This window comes from Tamandua tetradactyla, chromosome 5 (genome assembly GCF_023851605.1).
Source record: "Tamandua tetradactyla isolate mTamTet1 chromosome 5, mTamTet1.pri, whole genome shotgun sequence".
NCBI classification, from domain to species: Eukaryota; Metazoa; Chordata; class Mammalia; order Pilosa; family Myrmecophagidae; genus Tamandua; species Tamandua tetradactyla.
This window is the reverse complement of record NC_135331.1, coordinates 112,121,066-112,143,620: the sequence shown is the minus strand read 5'-3', so window position 1 is coordinate 112,143,620 and position 22,555 is coordinate 112,121,066. Positions and strand designations below refer to the sequence as shown.

Below are 22,555 nucleotides of genomic sequence, written 5' to 3'. Positions count from 1 at the left end.
ATTCAGCAGTCATATTCATTTGTTAAATCACATCTTCTCTATTATACTCTTCCTTTTCTTTTTTTTTGTGAAAAATAACATATATACAAAACAATAAATTTCAAAGTACATTGCAACAATTAGCTGTAGAACAGATTTCAGAGTTTAGTATGGGTTACAATTCCACAATTTTAGGTTTTTATTACTTGCTGCTCTAACATGCTAGAGATTAAAAGAAATATCAGTAAACTGATTCAGCAGTCATACTCATTTACTAAACCTAACCTTCTCTGTTTAACTCCACCATCACCTTTGATTTCTCTCTCACTCTGGAGGGGTATTTGGGCTATGGCCATTCTAACTTTTTCATATTGGAAGGGGCTGTCGATAATATGCAATAGGGAGATGGAACTAGTTGATGTTCTAGAAAAGTGGGCCCCCCACTGCATTTCAGCACATATCTGGTCCAGGGACCCATCTGGACGTTGTAGATTTCTGGAAATAGTGCATGGAACCTTTGTAATATCTTATATAATGCCCTAGGTATTCTTTAGGATATACAGGCAGAAATGGTTTTGGTTGGGGTTTGGCAGGTTTTGATAGTAGCAATGTCTACCTGAAGCTTCCGTTAAGAGTAACCTCCAGAGTAGCCTCTCGACTATTTGAACTCTCTCAGCCACTGATATCTTATTTGTTATACCTCTTTCCCCCTTTTGGTCAGTATGGCATTGTTGACCCTATGGTGCCAGGGCCAGATACATCCCTGGGGGTCATCTCCACACACCTCCAGAGAGACTTACATACCTAGATGTCATGTCCCATGTAGGAGGGGAGGGAGGGAATGATTTCACTTGCAGAGTTGGGCTTAGAGAGAGAGGGACCACATCTGAGCAACAAATGAGGTCCTCTGGAGGTGGCATACCTATAGGTGAGCTAAGCTTCTCCACTACATACATAAGCTTCACAAGAGCAAACCTCAAGATCAAGGGCTTGGCCTATTTATTTGGGTGTCTCTAATGTTTGACACAGTATTCGGGACACATTAATTTTATATCCCCTCCCTTGCTAAATGTGTTTATTAGCTCAAGTAACTTTGTTGCAGATGTGTCAGGATTTTCCTAGTATCATGTCATCTGCAAATAGTGAAAATTTTACTTCTTCCTTTCCAGTTTGGATGCCTTTTATTTCTTTTTCCTGCCTGATTGCTCTAGCAGTCCTTTCTAGTATAACGTTGACGACAGAGGGCAACCTTATCTTGTTCCGGATCTTGGAAACGTTTTCAGTCTCTCTCCATTGAGTAGTATTCTGACTATGGATTTTTCAAACATGCCCTTTATCATGTTATCAGTTTTTCATATATCCCTTTGAACCCTACCTTTTAAAGTGTTTTTTATCAGAAAAGGATGTTGAATTTTCTTGAATGCTTTTTCAACATAAATCGAGGTATGTGACTTTTCCCTTTTGTTTTTTTTTGTTTGGTGTTTTGTTTTGTTTTTTTTTTTAATTTTCCCTTTTGTATTTTTAATGTGCTATTTACATTAATTTATTTTCTTGTGTTGAACTATCCTTGCATTCCTAGTGTAAACCCCACTTGGTCATGGTGTGTAATTCTTTTAATGCGTTGTTAGATTTGATTTGCTAGTATTTTGTTGAGAATTTTTGATATTTGTTCATTAGGGAGATTGGCGTGTAGTTTTCCTTTCTTTGTAGCATCTTTACCTGGTTTTGATATTAAAGTGACATTAACTTCATAAAATGAGTCAGGTAATGTTCCTTTTTCCTCAGTTTTTTAGAAAAGTTTGATCCTGATTAGTGTTCTTTTTGGAATGCTTGATGAAATTCCCTTGTGAAGCCATCTAACCTGGGCTTTTCTTTGTAGGAAGATTTTTGCTGACTGATTAACTCTCTTTACTTGTATTGGCTTGTTAAGATCTATTTTTTCTTGAGTCAGTGTAGCTTATTGGTGTGTTTCCAGAAATTTGTCCATTTCGTCTAAGTTATCTAGTTTGTTAGCATAGTATCCTCTTATGATTTTTTTTTCATTTCTCCAGGGTCTGGGGTAATGACCCCCCTCTCAATTTGATTTTGTTTATTTGTATCCATTCTAGTTTGCTAGCTACCCAAATGCAGTATACCAGAAACAGAATTACTTTTAAAAGGGGGAATTTATTTAGTGGCACATTTACAGTTCTCAAGCTGTGGAAATTTCCAAATTAAAGCAAGGATATAAAAATGTCCAATCTAAGGTATCCAGGTAAAGATACCTTGGTTAAAGAAGGCCAGTGGCATTCAGGGTTTCTCTCTCAACTGGAAAAGTACGTGGCAAACATGGTGACACCTGCTAGCTTTCCCTCTAGACGTCTTGTTTCATGAAGCTCCCTAGGGGGGCATTTTCCTTCATATGCAAAAGTCTGGCTGTGTGGGCTCTCGTGGTTCTTGTGGCTCTCAACCTTTCTCCAAAATAGGATTCCAGTAAACTAATCAAGACCAGCTATAATGGGTGGAATCACATCGCCATGGAGATAATTTAATCAAGTTTCCAAGCTGCAGTGCTAAATAGGGATTAAAAGAAAAGGCTGCCTCCACAAGATGGTTCAGGATTAAAACATGGCTTTTCTGGGCCATATAATTTTTTCAAACCAGCACACCATCCTCTTTCTTTTTTTCCTTTGTCAGCCTTGCTCGTGGTCCATAGATTTTATTGACTTTTTCAAAGAACCAACTTTTGATTTTATTGATTCTTTCTATTGTTCTTTTGTTGTCACATTCATTTAGTTCTGCTTTATCTTTGTTATTTTCTTCTTCTGTTTGTTTTGGGGTTAGTTTGCTGTTCTTTCTCAAGTTACTCCAGGTGAGCATTAGGGGGTCGATTTTTGCCCTTTCTTCTTTTATAATATAGTCATTTAGGGCAATACATTTCCCTCTCAGAATAGCCTTTGCTGCATCCCATAAGTTCTAACATGTTGCTATCTCCAGATAGCTACTAATCAGATTTCTCTAGCAGTTTATTCTTTGACCCGCTGGTTTGTTTAAGAATGTGTTATTTAATCTCCATGTGTTTGTGAAAGTTCTCATTCTTTGGTAGTTATTAATTTCCGCCTTCATTTTGTTGTGATCAAAGAAAGTGCTTTGAATAATTTCAGTGTTTTTAAATTTATAAAGACCTGTTTTGTGTCCTAGTATATGGTCTATCCTGGAAAATGCTCCATGAGCACTAGGAAAAAATGTATATCCTGGTGATTTAGGGTGTAATGACCTATATGTGTCTGTTAGGTCTAATTTATTTATCAAATTGTTTAATTTCTCTATTTTTCTTGCTGAATCTGGTTGTTCCATCTATATAGGAGAGTGGTATATTGAAATCTCTTATTATTGTTGAAATGTCAATCACTGATATTTCAGTTCCTGATATTCTTGCAAGCAGTGGGGACAGCCAAATCAATAGGCCAAGCTCGGGGTTTGTTCATATGAATGTTATCCCCGCAAAGGATAGAATAAGCCTACTTAAAATTAAACCTAAGGAGAGAGCACAGCTAAATCAGAAAGAGGGGGAGGCCTGCTACAAGACAACTAAGAAGAGTCCTCCTGGGAGGACTTAGAGAACAAATCTCAAAGAGTGGTCTCAAAACTACCCTCAAATGAGGAGACTTCCGGGTCAAGATGGCGGCTTAACAACGTGCACGTTTTAGTTTGTCCTCCAGAACAACTACTAAAAAACCAGAAACAGTACAGAACAGCTCCTGGGGCCACATCAGTGACCAAACACACAGCGTACCCCAGTCTGGACCAGCTGGACCGGCTGCGAGCACCCCCTAGAACCGTGAGTTCCCAAAGCTGCGGCGACCAGCGCCTCTCCCCCACAGGCCGCTTCCAGAGGGGAAAGGAAAGGACTTTATCAGCAGCAAGGACTGGGCACAGTCAAATGCCAATTGTGGAACTAATTAACAAATTCTGACTACTAAAAATAGGCCCCCAGCTTAGGTGAACCTGATCAAAGCAGAGGTTGCTCATTTTTGCCCTGGTGCCAAGGGGGCAGGACTGACAGAAAAAGGGGGGGAAAAAAAGAAGGAAACAGAGGTTTTTGTGACTGTGTATCTACAAAGGCTTGACTGCCTCTGGATACAGCGGCAGGACTTTTCAGGCTGCAACTGCCCCAGGCATAAGCAGAAGTGAGCTCTTTTGGGGGCTTATCTGGAGCCTGTGCCTTCCCCAGGGGAGGGGTGGAACCCAACTCAGGTGGAATCCCTCCCTCAAGGAATTCAGACCCCAGGGCCTGGTAATTTGAAGCCATTAAAACCAGCCTACAACCTCTCCTCTGACTCTGACAAGCCCCCAGCTGGGAGAGTCTACTGAAGTTAAAGGTACCACATCATCTTATACTGGTGGGACTTGCAGTCAGACAAGTGCCACATACTGGGCAGGATAAGAAAAACAGAGTCCAGAGACTTCACAGGAAAGTCTTTCACCCTGCTGGGTCTCACCCTCAGGAAAAACCAACGCAGGTGACTCCTTCCTCCTGATAGGAGGCCAGTTTGGTCTGAGAAAATCTGGCTGGGGTCTATAATATCTAAGTAGACCCTCTTAAGTGTGTGGGGGGCGGGAAGGCACCACACAAGCAGGGCAAGAAACAAGAAAGCAAGAACTGAAAAATTTTCCTCTTTTAAACAAAACTTAAGCTAAAGGTCCAGATAAAGCTGAACGGAATGTCAAAGAACAGATAGATAACAAATTCATCCAGCAAGAAAACCCTAGATAAAAGAAGTGAAAGCAATCTCCAGAATAAACTAATTAAGATAACTAAATGCCTAGATGCCAGCAAAAAATAACAAATCACACTAGGAAAATTGAAGATATGACCCAGTCAAAGGAACAAACTAACAATTCAAATGACATACAGGAGCTGAAACAATTAATTCAGAATGTACGGACAGACATGGAAAACCTCATCAAAAACCAAATCAATGAATTGAGGGAGGATATAAAGAAGGCAAGGAAAGAACAAAAAGAAGAAACTGAAAGTCTGAAAAAACAAATCACAGAACTTATGGGAATGAAAGACCCAGTAGAAGAGATGAAAAAAACAATGGAAATCTACAATGGTAGATTTCGAGAGACAGAACATAGGATTTCAAAACTGGAGGACGAAACATCTGAAATCCAACAAGAAACAGAAACTATAGGGAAAAAAATGGAAAAATATGAGCAGGGACTCAGGGAATTGAAAGACAATATGAACCGCATGAATATACGTGTTGTGGGTGTCCCAGAAGAAGAAGAGAAGGGAAAAGGAGGAGAAAAACTAATGGAGGAAATTATCACTGAAAATTTCCCAACTCTTATGAAAGACTTAAAATTACAGATCCAAGAAGTACAGCATACCCCAAAGAGAATAGATCCAAATAGACATACTCCAAGACATTTAATAATCAGAATGTCAGAGGTCAAAGAGAAAGAGAGGATCTTGAGAGCAGCAAGAGAAAAGCAATCCATCACATACAAGGGAAGCTCAATAAGACTATGTGCAGATCTCTCAGCAGAAACCATGGAGGCGAGAAGACAGTGGGATAATATATTTACATTATTAAAAGAGAAAAACTGCCAACCAAGAATTCTATATCCAGCAAAATTGTCCTTCAGAAATGAGGGAGAAATTAAAACATTTTCAGAGAAAAAAATCACTGAGAGAATTTGTGACCAAGAGACCAGCTCTGCAAGAAATACTAAAGGGAGCACTACAGACAGATACGAACACAGAAGAGAGAGGTGTGGAGAAGAGTGTAGAAAGGAAGACTATGAGTAAAGGTAAAAAGAAGGAAAATTAGATATGACATATAAAATCCAGAAGGCAAAATAGTAGAAGAAAGTACTACCCATGCAGTAATAACACTGAATGTTAATGGATTAAACTCTCCAATCAAAAGACATAGTCTGGCAGAATGGATTGAAAAACAGGACCCATCTATATGCTGTCTCTACTCAAAGGACACAAGGCCAAGGACACAAATGGGCATTTACACACCAATTTTTATAGCAGCATTATCAACAATTACCAAGAGATGGAAACAGCCAAAATGTCCATCAACAGACAGTTGATTAAACAAACTGTGGCATTTACATAAGATGGAATATTATGCAGCTATAAGACAGAATAAAGTTATGAAGTATGTAACAACATGAATGGACCTTAAGGACATTATGCTGAGTGTGATTAGCCAGAAACAAAAGGACAAATACTGTATGGTCTCACTGATATGAACTGATGTTAGTGAATAAACTTGGAATATTTCCTTGGTAACAGAGACCATCAGGAGATAGAAATAGGGTGAGATATTGGGTAATTGGAGCTGAAGGGATACAGATTGTGCAACAGGACTGAATATAAAAACTCAGATATGGACAGCACAATACTACCTTACTGTAATGTAATTATGTTAAAGCACTGAATGAAGCTGCATGTGAGAATGATGGAGGAGGGCTGGGGACATAAATAAAATCAGAAAGAAAGATAGATGGTAAATATCGAGATGGTATAATCTAGGAATGCCTAGAGTGTATAATAATAGTAAAATGTACAATGTACAAATTTTAAAAATGTTTTGGCATGAGGAAGAACAAAGGAATGTCATTACTGCAGGGTGCTGAAAATAGATGATAATTAATACTTTAAAATGTCACCTTCTGTGTGAGACTAAAGCAAAAAATGTTTGTTACAAAATTTATATTTTGACTAGAGCATTTCCTAATATAACTCATGTAGATAGTTTGATTGAACGTCATAAGTACTTGGAATCTCAGGTAGGACATGAGATTTTGTTGGTTTGTCCAGAGTGATGCCCCGATGAATCCCAGAGTGATTTGATCAGTGACTGGAAAAGTATTTGCAAGCCCCCTTTGGGGAATGGTGAGAGTGGGGAGAAATTCAACTTCCCCAAGTTGAATTCTTGATATTCTCACAAGCAGTGTGGACAATCAAAGCTATAGGTTGAGCCCTCAGTCTTGGGGTTTGTTCATATGAAACTTAACCCCACAAAGGATAGGTCAAGTCTACTTAAAATTTAGGTCTGAGTCACCCCCAAGAGAGCCTCTTTTGTTGCTCAGATGTGACCTCTCTCTCCAGCCAACATGACGAGCAGTCTCACCACCCTCCCCCTCTCTGCGTGGGACATGACTCCCAGGGGTGTGGACCTTCCTGGCAACGTGGGACAGAGATCCTGGAATGAGCTGAGACTCAGCATCAAGGGACTGAGAAAAACTCTAGAATGAGCTGAGAATTAACATCAAGGGATTGAAAGAACCTTCTCGACCAAAGGGAGAAGAGTGAAATGAGACTAAGTGTCAATGGCTGAGAGATTCCAAACAGTGTTGAGAGGTTATCCTGGAGGTTATTCTTATGCATTAAGTAGATATCACCTTGTTGTTCAAGATGTAGTAGAGAGGCTGGAGGGAACTGCCTGATAATGTAGAGCTGTGTTCCAGTAGCCATGTTTCTTGATGATGATTGAACAATGATATAGCTTTCACAATGAGACTCTGCGAATGTGAAAACCTGTGTCTGATGCTCCTTTTAGCTACTATATCAACAGAAGAGTAGAACATATGGAATAAAAATTAATAGGGGGAACAAATGTTAAAATAAATTTAGTTTGAAATGCTAGTGGTAAATGAAAGCGAGGGGTAAGGGGTATAGTATGTATAATCTTTTTTTTCTCTGTTATTGTTTTATTTCTTTTTCTGTTGTCTTTTTATTTCTTTTTCTAAATTGATACAAATGTTCTAAGAAATGATGAATATGCAACTATGTGAGGATATTAAGAATTACTGATTGTATATGTAGAATGGAATGATATCTTAATGTTTTGTTTAATTTTTTTTTAATTAATAAAAAAAGTTAAAAAAAAATTAGACTTTAGAGTCACCCCCAGAGAACCTCTTTTGTTGCTCAGATGTGGCGGCCTACACAGCAAACAGACCCACTGCCCTCCCCCTCTCTACATGGGACATGACTCCCAGGGATGTAAACCTCCCTGGAAATGCTGGACAGAAATTCTGGGATGAGCTGGGACTCTACATCAAGGAACTGAGAAAACCGTCTCAGTCGAAAGGGGGAAGAGAGAAATGAGACAAAGTGTCAGTGGCTGAGAGATTTCAAACAGAGTTGAGAGGTTATCCTGAAGGTTATTTTTACGCATTTTATAGATTTCCCATTTTTAGTTTAGGGTGTAAAATTAGAGAAGCTAGAGGGAAGTGCCTGAAACTGTTAGAGCTGTGTTCCAACAGCCATGTTTCTTGAAGATGAATGTATTATGATACAGCTTTCACAGTATGACTTTGTAATTGTGAAAACCTTGTGTCTGATGCTCCTTTTATCTACAATATTGACAGATGAGTAAAAAATATGGATTAAAAATAAATAAATAATAGGAATAAATGTTAAAATAAATTGAGTAGATTAAAATACCAGTGAACAATGAAAAGGAGTGGTGAGGGGTATAGAAAAAATAGGGGGAACAAAGGTTAAAATATATTGAGTAGGTAGAAATACTAGTGGTCAGTGAGAGGGAAGGGTAAGGGGTATGGTATGTGAGGTTTTTTTTATTTTTCTGGAGTGATGCAAATGTTCTAAAAAATGATCATGGTGAATATACTACTATGTGATGATATTGTGAGCCATTGATTGTACACCATGCATAGAATGTTTGTATGTTAAGAATGTTCATGTTACATGTTGTTTTGGTTTAATAAAACATCTTTAAAAAAAGATTAACAGCTCACAAAAGAATTTGGGAGTGCACTGAATATTCAGGGAAACACATTGGCAATTGTGAAAAGTGACAGCTTGATCTTAAGAACAGAAAGAAAAAATCTATAAAAAATTAACTGAGAAAAGCACAGCAGTCTGGAATCATCCTGTACAGGGACAAATGGCCCTAGATAATCCAATAGCATTCTCCATTTTAGTCTAGTTACTATTATGTATCTAGTAATGACTTTGAGCTAACAGCAACAGGCCTATCTATCATCAACCTCTCTTTTAAAAGTCAGAGAGGAATTCAAAGCCTGCTGCATCTTTTAGTCAGTATTCTTGTCAACAGGGATGGTCCAAAAAAGAAAGAAAGGTCAATCACTCCCTTTGATTTTGCCAATGCCTCATGTTTTAGAGCTCCTTGATTGGGAGCATAAACATATATTAGTATAGCTACTTTTTTTTTTGTTTTGATTTTGGTTACAGCTTGTGTGAAACATCTTTTTCCATTCTTTAACTTTCATTCTATTTGTATCATTTTTAAGATGAGTCCCTTATAGTAGCATATAACTGGATTGTATTTTTTAATCCATTCTGCCTATCTGTATCTTTTAAGTGGTAAGTTTAGTCTGTTAACATTCAAAGCTATTACTGTAAAAGCATTTCTTGAATCCACCATCTTAGTCTTTGCATTTGTCAGATCTACATATTCTTTTCCTTCTTTCTCTTTTTATCCTTTAAGTTAACCTTAATGGAACTCTTCAATTCTGTGCCCTCCTCCAGACTTCTCTCTCCTGTCTTTTTTTTTTCACCAGCAGAGCTCCCTTTAGTATTTCTTGTTAGGCCAGTCTCTTGTTGACAAATTGTTTCAGCATTTGTCTGTGGAAATTTTAATCTTCCCCTCAGTATTGAAGGACAATTTGGCTGGGTACAGAATTCTTAGCTGGAAGTCTTTCTCTTCCAGAACCTTATAGCATATCATGCCACTGCCTTCTCACCTCCATAGTGTCAATTGAGTAGTCCAAACTCAGTCTTATGTGGTTTCCCTTGTATGTAGTAGATTGTTTTTCTCTTGCCACCTTCAGGATTTCTACTTTTCTTCAACATTTAACAGACTGATTAGGTGTGTCTTGGGGAAGGTCTGTTTGGATTATTCTATTTGGAGTTCATTGGACTTCTTTGATTTGCATATTTTTGTCCTTTATAAGAGTTGAGAAATTTTCCCACATTATATCCTCAACTCCTCTTCCTCGCCCCTTATTCTTCTCCTTCTTGGACACTGACGATTCTTATATTTGTGCACTTTGTTTTATCTATCATTTCCCGAGTTCCAATTCAAATTTTTCCTTTTTTTTTTTATTGGCTCTTTTGTGTGTTCAAAATCATTTGCCCTGTCCTCTAGTTCACTTATTCTTTCTTCTGCTTTTTCAAATCTGCTGTTGTGTGTCTCTCGTATGTTTTTTATTTGGTCTGCTGCATTGTTAATCTCTGTGATATCTGCTGTCCTGTTTTTTTCAAATTCTTCTTTACACTCGTCTGGTCTTTTTGATCTCCTTTATGTCATTAGCTATCCCCTGGATTTTATTTAGTATTGTTATATGAGCATATTTTATTAGTTGTTCCAAAGTCTTTGTCTCCTCCAGTGTTTTAATTTGGTCATTAGGCTGGGCTGTATCTGTCAGCATCATGATATGCGTAGTGACCTTCTCTGCCTTCGAGGCATGTAAATATCTTACTAGGGTTTTTACTTACTTCAGTAGACTGAAACTTTGTATTTGTAGGATGGATGTGGAGCAGGATGCAGGCACAATAGTGCAGTGATGGGTTGCAGTGCAGGTATAGGCACAAGTCAGGAACACCACACTGGCACCTGTGAGCCTGGGGTACAGGGCTGTGGAGGTACAGTGTGGGGTTCATGGGAGTGGGGTGCAGCTCAGACAGGCCTTGGAGCACAGGAGCAGGGCATTTTGTGGGAGACACAGGTGGGGTGCAGCAGGAGGCAGATGGTGGGGCTGAGATGATGGGGGTTGGTACACAGGTAGCATGTGGGTGGGTGTGTGGACCATGGGGTCTTTGGTATCAGGGTGTGGAGTATGGGGCACAGAGGTTGGAGCACAGAGAGGGCAGGGCACAGGTGTGTCCTTGCACAGGTGGAGGAGCTCAGGGGCCTGGGATGCAGGTGTGCGAGTGTGTAGGGGCAGGGCACAGGTTGTGGGGTTTGTAGGACGTGGGTCAGAGGTGGATGATGTTGGGTGAGGGGGATCCTGGAGCAGGTGTGTAGGTGTGGGATAGAGGGGGTTGGGGCAGTGGTGCACATGTGAGCAGGGGGTGCTATATAGCACAGATACACATGTGAGTATCTGCCATTGGTGGGAGCAGGGCGCTTGTGCTGGGGGGTGGAGCAAGGCTGTGCCTGTGTGTGGGGCAGTGGTTTGGGGTGCAGGGGTCAAGAGGTCAGTGCGTGGATGTGTGGCCACCAGGAAAGGAGGATGTGGCTGTGAGCACGTGTGGGTCTATGAGTGCCCTGGTGTGCGTGGATCTAGGGGCTGAGCCCTGGTGTGCACACGCACAGAGCTCAGAGGCAGTGGGCTGGGGTTGCACCTGCTTGGGCCAGGGCAGGTGTGACCTGGATACGCAGGTCAGCACCCATAGCTGGGGGTTGTTGCTTGGTTGCACCGTGCACATATAAGTATCTGGGAAGTCCTTACATTGATGTATACATGTGCAGAGCTCGGGGACCGGGGTAGGGTTGCATGACTACATGGGCTGGGGGCAGGTATGGCCTGGGTATGAAGGTGAACAGCTGTAGCCTGGATGCACAGGCAACCACCTGCAGGGGGCAGGGAGGGACAGATGGGGGTCGATGGACTGGGTGTGGATATGCAAGTCTCCTGAAGGGCGGGGTGAGACTGTGCGCATACACTGTATGGAGCCGGGGAGTGGGGTGGAGATGCAGGTGCGGGGGATGGGAGGAGGTTGGGCTTGAGTGCTTGAACACAGAAGGTCAGGTGATAGGGTTCAGGTGCATGGGTGTGGGAGGAGTCACAGGTCACTGGGTGGGGGTGGTGCATGTGAAGGAACCCGGCTTTGCTTGCTTCCTTGTCCCAGTCTCCCATCTCCCTGTCTGCACTCCTGAGGTCTTTGGGCCTCTGTCTAGAAATGGATACACTAGGCTGTTTGCACTAGCTAGATAGTCTCTGGTTCTCTGCGTCTCAGTTCTTCTGCTTTAGCAACCAGGGCTTCCCTGTGTAGTGTAGAAGATACTCCCATGTCACCTACACCCTGGAATTGCTGTCCCAGTCCCCTTCTCATCCCTTCTCTAGCTGTTCCTTGGAGCAGGGGTGAACTCAACCTTTCCTATCCCGCCATCTTCCCCAATATCTTAATGCAGTTTTATTGAGTTATAGTCACATGCCATATAATCATCCAGAATATACATTCAGTGATTCACAGTGTTATCATAGAGTGATGAATCCATCATTATAATTAATTTTCAGACATTTTCAATACATGAAAAAAATAAGATTAAAAATAAAAATCTAAGTGAAAAACACTCAAATCATACTGTAGCCCTATTTTTTTTTTATTGTTTACCTATTTTTTGTCTTTATTCTTACTCATCTGTCTGTACATTGGATGAAGGGAAGGTCAGCCACAGGATTTTCACAGTCACACAGCTACATTGTAAATGCTATATAGTTATACAATCATTTTCAAAAATCAAGGCTACAAGATTATGGTTCATTGGTTTCAGGCACTTCCGTCTAGCTATGCCAAAACACCATAAACTGAAAAAAGGATATGTATGTACTGCATGAGACTACATATAGAATTACCTCTCAACTCTTTTTGAAATCTCTCAGCCACTGGAACTTTGTTTCATTTCTCTTCTCCCTTTTGGTTAAGAAGTCTTTCTCAGTCCCACAATGCCAGAGACAGGCTCATCCCCAGATGTCATAACCCACATTGCCAGAGAGGTTTACACCACTGGGAGTACCATGCAGAGGGAGGAGCAGTGAGTTCTCTGGGGATGACTCCTGGGCAACATTATAAGTAGGCTTAGCTTCTCCTTTGCAGGAATAAGTTTCATAAGGGCAAGGCCCTTATGAATAATGGCCTATTACATTGGTAGACCCCAGTGCTTGCAAGAATATCAGGTCTTCCCCAGGTGGGTAGGTTTAATATTTCCACATTTTCCCCAGGACCTCAAGGGGGCTTTGCAAATACTTTTTAATCTTCTGCACAGATTACTCTGGGAGGTACTGGGGCATCACACCAACCCTGTACAAAATATCAAGATCTCACTCCCTGTTCGTGATTCCATGTAATTGTAGTGTTCAAATAAACTGACCATACAAGTTAAATGATAAAGTCTCATACACTATTGTCTGGTTCCTCCTCTTAGTTGCTGGCAGTGTTGGCATGAGGTAGCATCTAATCAGGTGCCATCACTCCTGGATATATATGTTCTAATAGCCTGCTTGAATCCTGAACTTCTTCCCCAGGAGTAATTCTTTAAACACTGTGAAACACGTTATTCCCATTCTCTGCCATGGCTCCACTAAAAAGTCGTGGGTTGTTCAAAATGTCACCTTAAAAAGGACTTCGGTTAACTTATGTTACCCTAAATTTTTTGTTTTTTTTTTTTTTCAGGAGAACTAATGACAGTTGCCAGATGGATGAGGGAGTTTATCGCAAACCATCCTGACTATAAGCAAGATAGTATAATAACTGATGAAATGAACTATAGCCTTATCTTGAAGTGTAACCAAATTGCAAATGAATTATGTGAGTGTCCAGAGTTACTAGGATCAGCACTTAGGAAAGTAAAATATAGTGGAAGTAAAAGTGAGTCTTCCAACTAGACATTCTGCTAAAAGGAAAATAAGTTACTGTTTTATTGAAGAACTAACTACAGGACTGTGACTTTCAGCCCATGTGTGTGGTATGAAGACCAAATAATAGAACTGCACTATTTCCTGGGCCAGTGGGCCAGAAATTGACTTAGAGGCTTTCTTCCATAGGTAAATTTAGAGTTTATACAGTGTACATGTACATAGTAAAGTATTTTTATGATTAACAATGTATTTTAATAACACTGTAACTAAAGTCATTGTGAACTGGCTTGTACATTTTTTGATTCTTACTCTGGAGAACTACTGTCTAAGCAGATTTGTAAATGAAATATACTGGTAATTGTATTATACCTGCATTCCAGAGTTTAAAATGTTTACTGTAAATTTTGTTCTTCTAAAGGCTTACTTGGGACCTGATTCACTGAAATTTGCTACTTCACTTGAAAAAGTTTCTCTTGTTAATTTTTTAAGTCATCTCTATTCATCTCTATTATGTACATAAAATCACTTGAATCTATTGAAGTGCTTGGAGGATAATCTTGAATTTCTAGCACCTTATCTATGATGTTTCTTTTGCAATGGGAATAGCTAATTTTTTTGCAATGGGAATAGCTAATTATTTGTTAACCCTCCCCCAAGCTTTCACATCTAAATAAAACCCATGGCTGTTATAAAACATACTTTCCTCCTTTTTTTTTTCTTTATTGTTGTTGGTTTGTTTAAATTTGTTGATTCAGGCATTAAGTTTAAAGATAACTCTGTAGGGAAAAGGGTACTATCACCTGAGTTCACATATATAATAGTTGGGAGTGTTTTTCTTTTTCTCCTGAAGAGGGAAAATAATTTTTCTTCTATATATACCAAGAGTTCTGTCAGCTTTTTTTTTTGTGGTCCCTGCATACTCTGATTGCTGCTGTGTACTTTGCATTTGCCAGTCAAATGTTTTGTTTTACTTTTCTCCTGGTTTCCAGTAAACATATTGACAGACTTTCTTCCAAAAGGCTGTTCACTCCAAATTTTAACTGGGGAATAATCAACATACTGCTTACCTTTTCTGTAAAACTCATAAATAAATCATGAACTAAGGTCTGTGAATCAGTACCATAAGTATTTAATTGTAAATAATTTAAGTTTCAGATAATTGTCATAACTTTGTGTTGAAGTTGTGTTTGTTTTGTTCAATTGGTTAAAACTCTAAACTGCTTCTGAGATAACTATATTGTAGATTATGAAGACTTTTACAGAAATAAATATTTAAACTGTCATGCTAATTTTAAGAGATTGCAATAAAGCTGCTTCGGGTAAACCTGTTTATGTTTAAATACTAGGGTTTGTACTATATTTCATAGGTGCTTTTTGGAGGATTAAAGAATGCCTGTTTTTCATTTGCAATTTGCTTATGTAAATCAAGTTATAAAAAGGCAGATGAACTGAAATGAGGAAATAAAAGAATGGAATTAGTACTGTGAAATCTCTTGAATTGTGTACGAGTTCTACAACTAAAAGAATTTAGGGATGGTCGTAGGGTTTTATGTTTTGTTGTGGATTTCTTTTTGATTAGCCCAGATGATCCACAAAATTATTTCTTCATCATTGCAGTCCTCAGACATTTTTAAAAAGGAGCATAGTGATGAAGACAAAGAGATGCCTGTCTCCTGCAGTTGCTCTCCACACCTGGGTTCTTGGAGTGTGACTGAAATGACCATCGTGCCACTGGAAATGAATTCTTCTCTTACTCCAAGCTGTTGCTGGGCTAGGTCACTGGTGACATGGGACATGGTGAATATTAAGGTACTTTGTATGCTGTGTACACGCTCATCTAAGCTGGAGACACTAGACTGTGAATCAGCAAGTTGAACAGAGCTGTTTTTCAATCCATATCTTTTGATTCCCATATCTCCCTCACCCCCTGCACCCTTCTGTAATAACTAACTTCATCTGAGCAACTCATTTTTCTCAGAGCTCTGACCTCTTTATCTGAATGATCTTAGGGCTGTGCTTAAGTGCATACCAATTCCATGGAGGTCTGATTAAGTTTATTCTGGCTCAATCGATCTGAGTGGGGCCCATGTATCTGCATTTCTAAAAAGCACCTGTTAGCTGGCCACAGTGAATCACAAGCACTTAGATCATTTTTGGTCCCTAAATTACAGTCAAGTCAACTGAAGTCTCATACAACACTTGCTTTTAATCCTATGTGCCATATTTATGTTCTCTTTTACTAAAACCAGGTAATAGTCCTGGTAAGCACCACAGCTTTCATGAGTTTTACTCTCTGAACACAGCTGAGAACTCAGGGTTTTTAGAATAGTTATAATCATTGAGAATAGCAAAAATGTTTTCTTCTTGATGGGAGTAGCTGTGATGAAACCCATACTCACCAACCCTCACTTAAAACACCACTGACTGTTTCTTAGCCTGTCTCTTATCTAAAGTCTGGTTTCCTGCCCATGAAGTCTGCTGGATTATTAAGTGTTCCTTCTGGTCCCAAATTTCTTCAGCCCCTACCACCAGGCTCATCTCTGAGGCTGCTTGTGAGCCTTTCCATTCAGAGTGCAGGGAGAAGGGAAGTGGGCTTCCCTTTCTAAGCTATTACCTGTCACAAAATTTACCAAAAGAAATCCAGGCTGTATTGTGGATTAGACTGTGTCTCTGAGGAGTTGATGGAAGAGTTCTCTGGGGCACAAAACCGTGCAAAGCAAAGACCTAGAAGTATTCTTTGTAGTGCTTAAAGTGGGGGAAGGGCATTTCTTTCAAAGCACTCCCCTTTTCAAAACTAAATACACTGCTTCATTGCAGGATTTTCAGAAGTCCTGTTTGGTGCCAGAAATTGTAGGCCTAAACTAAGGAGCTTTCCATTAAGGTTATAGCTCCCCTCTTTCCCTGGAGACAAGCCACTTAGTCCTACCAGCTGCTCTCTCCTCTCCATGATGCTTTTGTGTAAATATTTAACATTCCCTGCAAATACTTCTGAAAATGTGTGTCAAGAGATACTTAATGTCAGAAGGGGATTGTTGAGGCCTGGACTGGAAGTGAGGAGACCTTGATGGACAGTCTTGGGTGGAATAGATACACTTGGGCTGTGGTGTTTTCTCATTAACGTGGAGGCTGAAATAGGCTAGAAAATCCCTAAGGGCCCTTATTACTCTAACATATGAAATGAGGCATTGCAAGCTAAATATGAAAGATGCGTTAAGAGCAACGGAATATGAAACAATAAAAAAGAACTGTTACAACAAGAATCACAGATGTCATGTTGAGTGAAAGAAGCCAGATAAGGAAATGCATACCATATGATTCCATTTTTAAATTCAAGAGCAGATGAAACTAAGTAGCAGTTAATGAGGTCCCACTAGTGGTTGCCTCTAGTAGAGATGGGCAGGAACTGGCTGGAAAGGGACATAAAGGAAATTTCTAGGATGTTAGATGTGCTCTGTATCTTAATCTGGATGATAATTCAGGCAAATAGACATTTTTAAACAACACTGAGTTGTACATTTAAGATTAGTGCACTTTACACATTTTTTATATGGTGTACTTCAAAAATGTGGATACAGATATTTGGGAGGAGGAGAGAGAAGGACTTTCTGAACAAAGAACTTAGGCCATCTGTGGTGTATATGTTGAATAATACAGTTTTTATACTGTGACTGCATTAGCCTTTCATCGCAGCCTTTTATTTTTATTTATTTATTTATTTTTTACATGGGCAGGCACCAGGAATCGAACCTGGGTCTCTGGCATGGCAGCTGAGAACTCTGCCTGCTGAGCCACCACGGCCCGCCCCATCATAGACTTTTAATAGAAGCAGTTTAAAACCTAGCATCTTACCCAGCAATCCCATTTCTAGGTATATACCCAAAAGATTTGAAAGTTGGGACTCAAAAGATAATTGAGCACTGATCATAGTGACGTTAGTCACAATTGCCAAAAGGTGGAAGCAAACCAAGTGTCCATCAGCCGATGAGTGGATAAAGAAAATGTAGATGGAATATTATTCTGCATTGAAAAGGAACGAAGTCTGGTCTTATGACAACATGGATGAACTTTGAAAACATCATGTTAAAGTGAAATAAACCAGACACAAAAGGATAGGTATTACATGATCTCACTGATATGGAATAATTAGAATAAGCAAATTCATAAGAGTTAAAATCTAGATTATAGGTTACCTGGTTATGGGGTGAGAATAGGGAATGGGGAGTTAATGCTTAAATTGTCGCGTTTCTGTTGGACTTACGGTAAAGTTTTGATAACGGATGATGGTGATGGTAGTACAATATTGTGAACGTAATTAACAGTCCATGATTTTAACGACGTATATTTGAATTTAGTTAATAGGGGAGATTTGAGGTTGTATATTACTAGAATAAAAATTTTAAAAACACATGGGACTGTATAACAATGCTATTGCAAATGATGGACTATAGGTAATCATAAAATTATAAAAGTGTTCTTCATGCATTGTAACAAATGCCCCACACTAATGCAAGGTGTTAATAAGATGGTATAGGTGTACTCTATTTTATGCATGATTTTTTTCCATAAACCTACAACTTCTCTAATAATAATTAAAAAAGGAATTAGGTAAAACCTCAGAAAATCTAAATGAAGTATGGACTTTAATAACTTTAAAAAAACTAATATTTCAATCAAAAGTAATGTGTTCTAAAATTTCTAGGAAATTTATCAGGACAGAGTTTGGTACGGATATAAGTACTTTTAGCATAAAGGTAGGAAGGAATATAGACTTGAATTCAGATCCTAATACTTAATACTTGCTGAGTGATTGAGCAAGTGGCATAACCTCTCTGTCTATTTCATCTGTAAAATAATTGTGAGAATACAAAGTTGCTATGGTACAGAAAGCAGTTGCTGCACATAAAGGCAAAGTACATAAAACTATTCAATCTTAGGCAAGCTATTCTCATATATACATTTTTTTCTACCAGCATAACACAGTTTTAACATATTCTTTGAAATAGTTTACCTGTCCAAGCATGCAGTGGTGAAATCAGAGAAGTAATTATGTCAATAACTTAGAAATTAAAGTTTCTAGGGGGAAAATGAACAAAATGAGAAATTCCTCATGTGCTTTTTAGTTATCGCCTCCCAAACCCAGTCCTGATGAATGTTCTACAATCTTTTTGGTCAAAATAAAGCTCTGTGGTTGAATACTATTGGTCTTCATGCCAAGTAGAGAAGAAGCTTGGCATATTCAGAAATCTTTTGCAAATGACAGAAAACGCAATACAAACTGACTAAACGACAACAAAAATCTACCAAAGCTAAGTGAAAAGTTCAAGATGTGGTATCAACATCAAGTACAGCTTATTGGGAGGCTCAAATGATACATTCAGGTACGGGCCTCACCATCTCTGGCCTATACTTTCCACTACGGTGAGTTTCTCTTTCAGGTAGGCTTTCTCCATAAAACACATGAAGATTCCTCTCGCTTTACTTATCCTCTCCCCAGAGCAGCTCCAGCAACTCCAGCATCACGGTAGCTGGACAACCCCAGTGGAAAAGAGCTTATTGCTACAAGTCCATGTGAAAATCTGGGTCTCTGATTTCTTATGCTGTAGAGGACCCACGTTCTAGTTCTGACTCTGTTACTACTGGATGTGTGATGTTGGGCAAGTCATATGCTTCCTCTGGACCTCAGTTGTCATTTAAAATAAAGGGGGAAAATCTCAATGATATCTCAGGTCTGTTCCAGTGCTAACATTTCTGGGTTTTTTACAGTAGAAGCTTTTTCTTTTAGAAGTTAGATAATAGTACTCTCGAGTAATATATTCCGTAAGTGCCTTATAACTTAGTTTTATTGGTTTATTCCCAATTCACAGACACGTTCAAGCAAATTGTAAAAAGAGATTCCATTTTGAAGTGTTTTATTTTTATTCTCACTTTAAAATGGAGAGGGAAAGAAAGGAGACAAAAATAAAGCACTCATTTCTTGCTTGGACAACTGGGTCTTGTGCCGTTTTCAGATACGAAGAATACATTGGAGCATTTGTGAAAAATAGTGGATTAATTTGGGGAACTACTAGGTTTGAGGTACCTGAACATTCAAGTTGAGAAGTCTAATAGTCAATTGTATATAAAGCTGACACTTTGGAGAAAAATCCAATGTAGAAATAGAGATTTGTGGGGATCTTTTGTTAATTGAAGTCACTGACTCCCCAGTGCAAAGATCCATCCCCAACATTTGTCCTGAACCCCAGAATCATATCTTCTTGATAACTCCACTTGTGAATCTGACAGGTTTTTTGAACTTAACATGTCCAAAATTAAATTACTAAATGCCTCTCCCAACTTGCTTCTACTTCAGTCTTTTCCAGTTGCTCAGAACAACTGGAAGTCATCTTCCCCTCCTCTGTGTCTCAACATCCCACACCCAATCCATCAGCTCTGAATGGCTCTACCTACATAGTATATTTAGAATCTTACTGCACACTCCTTCCTTTGTCACCATACTGGTCTAAGCCATACCCATCTCCTAGGCCTCCTTGCCATAGCCTCCCAGCTAGTATCCCTATCGACAGTAGGGAATATTTCCCAAACAGTATGCAAAGTGATCCTGTCACTCCTGCTCAAAATTCCCCAGTGCTTTCCTGTCTCTCATAAAAGCAAAAGCCTATTTGGTTCACCTGATCTGGTCTTGGCTGTGCCTCTGACCTTTTCTGTTCTCTCTGTTTCTCTCCTGGCTCACCCTTTCTGCTCCAGTCATTACATCACAGCAAGCCTCAGGGCCTTTGTACTTACTATTCCTCTAGTTGGAATACTCTTCACTCAGACATCCACATGGCTCCCTCCCTCACCTCATGTGCGTCTCTGCTCAAATGTCACCTCCTCAGAAAGACCTGCCCTGACCACTCCTCTATCACCCTCTATCCCCATAGGAGGCTTTATCTTTCTTAGCATAATCATTACCTGAAATACATAAATGTTTGCTTATTTCTTACTTGTTTTTCTCACTGGAGTAGCTACATTCTCAGGGCTCATGATTGAATTGCTCAATAACTTCAACTTGCTGTCAATGTGTTGTCAATCTTTTTATTTGAGCCTTTCTAGTGTATGTGAGATGGTATCTCCGTGTGGTTGAGCATCTTTTCATATGTTTATTAATCATTCTTTTCGCATGTTTATTAATCATTTATATAGCCTCTTTGGGGGAATGTCCACATTTTTTGCCATTTTTACAGGGCTATGTGCCTTTATTATTAATTTGTAAAAGTTCTTTATATATTCTGAATACCAGTACTTTGTTGAAGGTACAGATACAATATTTTCTCCCACTTTGTGATCTGGCTTTTAAATCTATTTTTGATAAGCATAAAGTCTTAATTTTATGTTTTTCTTCCATGGTTAGCCCATTTTGTGTTTTAAGAATTTTCACCAAACCCAAGGTCACAAAAATACTCTATTTACTTCTACAAGCATTACATGTTTAACTTTTGCACTTAAGTCTAATCATCTAAAATTAATTGTTGATTACAATTCTGAGGTATGAATGAGGGTTTGATTTTTTTCCCTGTAGCATCTAGTTAATTCAGCACCATTTATTAAGACAAATTTCCCTTCCTCATTGAATTGAATTGGTACCTTTGAAAAAATTCAATTGCATGTGTGGGTTTCTTGACTCTTGAATCTGATACATTGGTATGTGGGTCTATTCTTGAATTCTTTATTCTGTTCCATCAATCTGTGTATCTATCCTTGTGCTGATACCACATTTTCTTGATTGCTATGATTTTATGGTAGGTTTTAAAACAGGTAGTGTAAGTCCTTCTACTTTGTTCTTCTTTTGCTAAATTACTTTGGCTGTTCTAGGTCCTTTATATATTCATAAATTTTAATGCCTGTGTGTTGATTTTTATTTTAAAAAACCTCCTTGGATTTACTTGGATTGAATTGAATCCATATATCTATTTGGGGTAAACTGACCAATTTACAATATGAAAAGTCCCAACAATTAGCATGATATATCTCTCCATTTATTTAGGCCTTCCTTATTTTTTCATGAATGCAATTTTAGTATACATAAAGAGATCTTTCATATCATTACTTTTTGTGTGCTCTTTAATATTACTGTACTTGATGTTGATTTTAAATTTTCATTTCCAGTTTTTTTGCTAATATAGAAAAATGATTTTTAATGTTAACCTTGTATTCTGAGGCCTTGCTGAATTCACATTTTACTTTAGTAGACTTTTGGAGATTCCTTTAGATTTTCTTTGTATAAAATATGTCACTTGTGAATAAAAACAATTTTATGTTTTTCTGAACTGTTATGCCTTAATTTCTTTTCTTTTTGGTCTTTGTGTGTGTATCTTATTGCGTTGACTAGGGCCATGTTTTTGAACAGAAGTGGTATGAACAGATTACTACTACAAGAACTGAGATGCAGAGTGAGACACTTCAGGGCTCTGTCTCCCCTACCCCCATCCCCACCCCCACCCCACAGAAGTGTTTTGTTTTTTTTTTTTTAACATTGGCAGGCACCAGGAATCGAACCCGGGTCCTCTGGCATGGCAGGCAAGCATTCTTGCCTGCTGAGCCCACAGAAGCTTTGAACAACGAACTGGAACTGGCAGAAATATCTTTCTCAAAGCTTCAGAAAGCAGCTAAAGGATTGCAAAACAGGGCAGATGCCAAATCAAGAAAAAGGTAACTTTAAAGTTTTAGGATCTCAGAGTAATATGGGCAGAGATAAAAAGAAGTATTTGCAAAGTCCCCTTGAGGTACTGGGGGAAAATATGAAAATATTAAACTTCCCCAACTGGATAATTTGTTAGTCTCACAAGTATTGAGGACTACAAATTTAATAGACCAAGCCTTTGATTTGGGGGCTTGACCTTATGAAACTTATTTCTGCAAAGGAGAAGCTAAGACTACTTATAATTAAGCCTAAGAGTCACCCCCAGAGAATCTCTTTTGTTGCTCTGAAATGGCCTATTCTAGTTTTCTAGCCGCT

General features: G+C 38.9%; 1 protein-coding gene across 2 annotated transcripts in view; it reads left to right on the top strand.

Moving 5' to 3' along the window:
• GCLC (glutamate-cysteine ligase catalytic subunit) overlaps nucleotides 1-21,674 on the top strand; it is a 73,562-nt gene extending 51,888 nt beyond the window's left edge. The window contains exons 16-17 of one of the 2 annotated variants that reach the window (XR_013176169.1): nucleotides 13,376-13,746; nucleotides 15,178-21,674. Coding sequence is in view for 1 of the 2 variants with exons in the window: in XM_077162086.1 (XP_077018201.1) it covers nucleotides 13,376-13,587 (212 nt within the window). In the remaining variant the exon portion in view is untranslated. Of the gene's footprint in view, nucleotides 1-13,375; nucleotides 15,050-15,177 lie in introns of those variants that run through there. The other variant, XM_077162086.1, reaches the window with a different exon arrangement.
• Nucleotides 21,675-22,555: the final 881 nt, after the last annotated feature.